The sequence below is a fragment of the Crinia signifera genome, chromosome 11, assembly GCF_055691185.1.
Source record: "Crinia signifera chromosome 11, ASM5569118v1, whole genome shotgun sequence".
Classification (NCBI taxonomy): Eukaryota; Metazoa; Chordata; class Amphibia; order Anura; family Myobatrachidae; genus Crinia; species Crinia signifera.
In genome coordinates this window covers 95,437,940-95,441,099 of record NC_139227.1, presented here as the reverse complement: position 1 = coordinate 95,441,099, position 3,160 = coordinate 95,437,940, and the positions used below count along the sequence as shown (strand labels likewise).

The 3,160-nt window shown below is 47.1% G+C and overlaps 1 protein-coding gene across 1 annotated transcript; it reads left to right on the top strand.

The window, feature by feature from the left end:
* Positions 1–586: 586 nt before the first annotated feature.
* On the top strand, positions 587–2,954 carry LOC146045007 (uncharacterized). The gene is made up of 2 exons (XM_083163702.1): positions 587–1,598; positions 1,796–2,954. The coding sequence occupies exons 1-2, from the start codon at positions 986–988 to the stop codon at positions 2,257–2,259; spliced, it is 1,077 nt and encodes a 358-aa protein (XP_083019828.1). The 5' UTR covers positions 587–985; the 3' UTR covers positions 2,260–2,954.
* Positions 2,955–3,160: the final 206 nt, after the last annotated feature.

Below are 3,160 nucleotides of genomic sequence, written 5' to 3'. Positions count from 1 at the left end.
GTGTCCCGGATTAAAGGGATGAGTTGGTCACCCTAGCGCTGTCCCTGATGTGCAGATAGGGAGGCAGAAAGAACGGGTACAGGGGCGGGCTGGGCTGCAGGGTGCCATGTGCCCCCCGGGCCGCTGAATCGTTTTGTGTGCGGGCCGCCATTGTTCTGAGGCTGCTGCTGCAGCCAGACTGACCAGTTTCCGAGTGGTCTCCATAAACATGGCCACCGGCCATCTGCACTGAGGACATGTCTAGTGCAGGAGGCCACTACAGAGACTCTGTATGTTCCACATACTTCCTGCCTGTGCGTTACACTTTCTTCCCGATGCTGCAGCCTGCCTCACTGTCTGGCATTAAGGTAAGAGGCAGTGGGACTGTACAGGCTGAGTAGCCTGTAAGGTTCAGTTATTATACAGGGGGGAGCAGCCTGTGGGGGTCCAGTTATTATTTTAAGGGGGAGCAGCCTGTGGAGGTCCAGTTAATATTGTAAGTGGGAGCAGCCTGCAGTGGCAAACGCAGGATTTTCAGAAGGGGGTTTCCAGAGGGGCGGAGCAAAGCACGGAGATGGACACTTAATACCCCTTTTACATCAGACTTTGGACCCGGGATATTGCCGCTCCAGTCCGGGGCAGGGCTTGGTGTAAATGGGGTGAAAAAAAATAACACGGGTACTGTTCCCCGGGAATCTGACCCGGCAAATGTTCAGGGTCGGACACGGGGCTTATCCGGGGCTCAGGGCAGTGTAAACGGCCATTATCCGGGTTATTTGGTGGGAAGAGGGGCGCAAAGACCTGATTGGAGCTTCTGCGGCTCTGGCAGATGATGTCATCAGCTGGAGACCCGCACAGGGCGCATGTAGCAGCGCAGCAGCAGCGCAGCAGCAGCGTTACCGCGCTACCACGCTACAAGCTGACTCCACAGTCTCATCGGCTGCAGCACACACTGCCTGTGCAGTGTTTTCCAGTTTGGCTGACCCCAAGCCTGATCTGAGCCATCATGTCCACTTCCAACTGGTCTGACAAGGAGGTACGTGAGCTCCTGCAAATCAGGGCAGATGAGGAGATTCGCCGCCAAATGACCGGCACCGTTCGGGATGCAGTGGTGTATCGCAATATCGCAGAATTGCTGGCATCCAGAGGTATTCAGCGCAGCCAACAGCAGGTTGTAAACAAATTGAAATCTCTGCGGAAGCAGTTCTGCAAAGTGAATGACCAGAAGCGCAAGAAAAGCGGTGCAGCTAGGCCCGATTGGGTGCACTATGACCTGTGCTACAGTGCGTTTGGAAACACGGCACTCTGCAACCCTGTAGCCCTGTCCTCCTCCATAGCACCCCATTGCAGCCAAACGGACAACAGCCAGGACAGCCATGATGTACCGACTACCCAGGCTTCCCAGCTGTCCCCGCCAGTCTCAACGCCTTCTGAAGCCACGCAGATGTCAGCACACATGAGCCCGGCTTCACCGCTGCTGTTTGGTGATGATGGTGCAGCAGAGAATATAATGGATGCTTCCATGCAGTCTGACAGCGCACAAGCAGCCACAGATGATGTTGTGGAAGAAAACAGTCAGCCGACGCTCCCCAATCGAAGCACTCCATTACGTTCTAATTGTAAGTAGACATTCAATATATTTACACCCATTAAACAACCAACGTGGGGTTAGGGCGGGATGAGGCCCAGTACCTGTTGCAGTATGTTGCGAGCATGCAGGTGGAAGAAGGCCACTAGCACATTTTGGCAAACAATACTGCTGTTTATTGTACACTTAACATGGAAGTATAATGTTAATTTTTTTTTAAAATTACAGTGTACAGCGTTCCTGCCAAAAAGAAAAAGCTTAATCGGTCTGAACTAGCGGCTAAAGCGATGACATCGGTGATCGTGGACCATCTACGCCAATTGGATACTGATGTCCAAGCAAAGGAGGATGCTCGCATGGACAAATATTTGGAAGCTGAGAGACAGAACCAGCAGGCATTTATGTCTCAATTGCTGGCAATGCAAGATAGGCAAATGTCCTTTTTAGAACGTACATTTGGAGGTTTTTTCACACAACCTGCACCACATCCCCACCACCCACCTAACTACCCACCCAACCCATATGATCATTACAATAGAGGTGTCAGTTTCAAACCTGCCACATCTACCCAACCAAACCAGCTGACACCAGAATACAGAGGGCCCAATTATAACTTTGGCAATAGTGCTGCTAGTAGTGACCCGCCAATCCTAGAGTCCCCAGAGTTTTCCGTGTACCGGAATTTGAGCTAAGTTTTAAAGTCTTCAAATATTGCTCCAAAATGTTGCACTTTACTTATTTTTGAAATCTTCAAAAAGGTTGCACTAATGTTTTTATAGTCTTTAGAAAGGTTGCACTTTATTGCTGAATATTTGTGTGATTCTCTATAGGAGCAGTCACCATACAGTTCTATTTTATAATAATGTGTCCTATGATGTTAAACTGTATGGGCACAAAGTTTTACAATTGTTCTCTATTCCCAGTTGGACTCTCATATCTTGTTCTTTACATCTATAAACAAGATGTGAAATGTATGTACAGTTTGATGCATATTTTCATTATAAAGCAAACAACTGGAAGATTTCTGTCTGATTTTTATTTTAAATCATTGAGGGAAGGTTTGCTGCAATGGTGGCATTGAGAAGCTGCTTCAAACTCTCTATTGCAGAAAAGTACAGCACAAACTGCAACACAGCCACTCCGTCTGCCATCTTTGCTGTGAGCAGAACCCACCCCCTCCCTTTTCCCTTTCTTGTGACCTCATCTCAAACAGCCCAAAGGTCCATTTTTAATGACACCAGCAAGGAAAGACAGGGCTGATCCGTTTTCAGTGTAAAAGGGCCTTACCCGGGAATAACCCGGATTGAAGTGCAGTGTAAATGGGGTCTGAGGCAGGGCATGCCCTGGCAATTTCCCGTGTTCGATTTCCCGGGTCCTATCCGGTATTCTGGTGTAAAAGGGGTATAAGTGACCCAGTATATGCCGGGTCAGTTAAAGTATTATAGATAGACCAAATAAATATAAATAATAATAATAATATTATATTATATAACAAATTATATATATATATATATATATATATATATATATATATATATATATATATATATATATATATATATATATATATATATATGGAGCAGACTCTCTTAT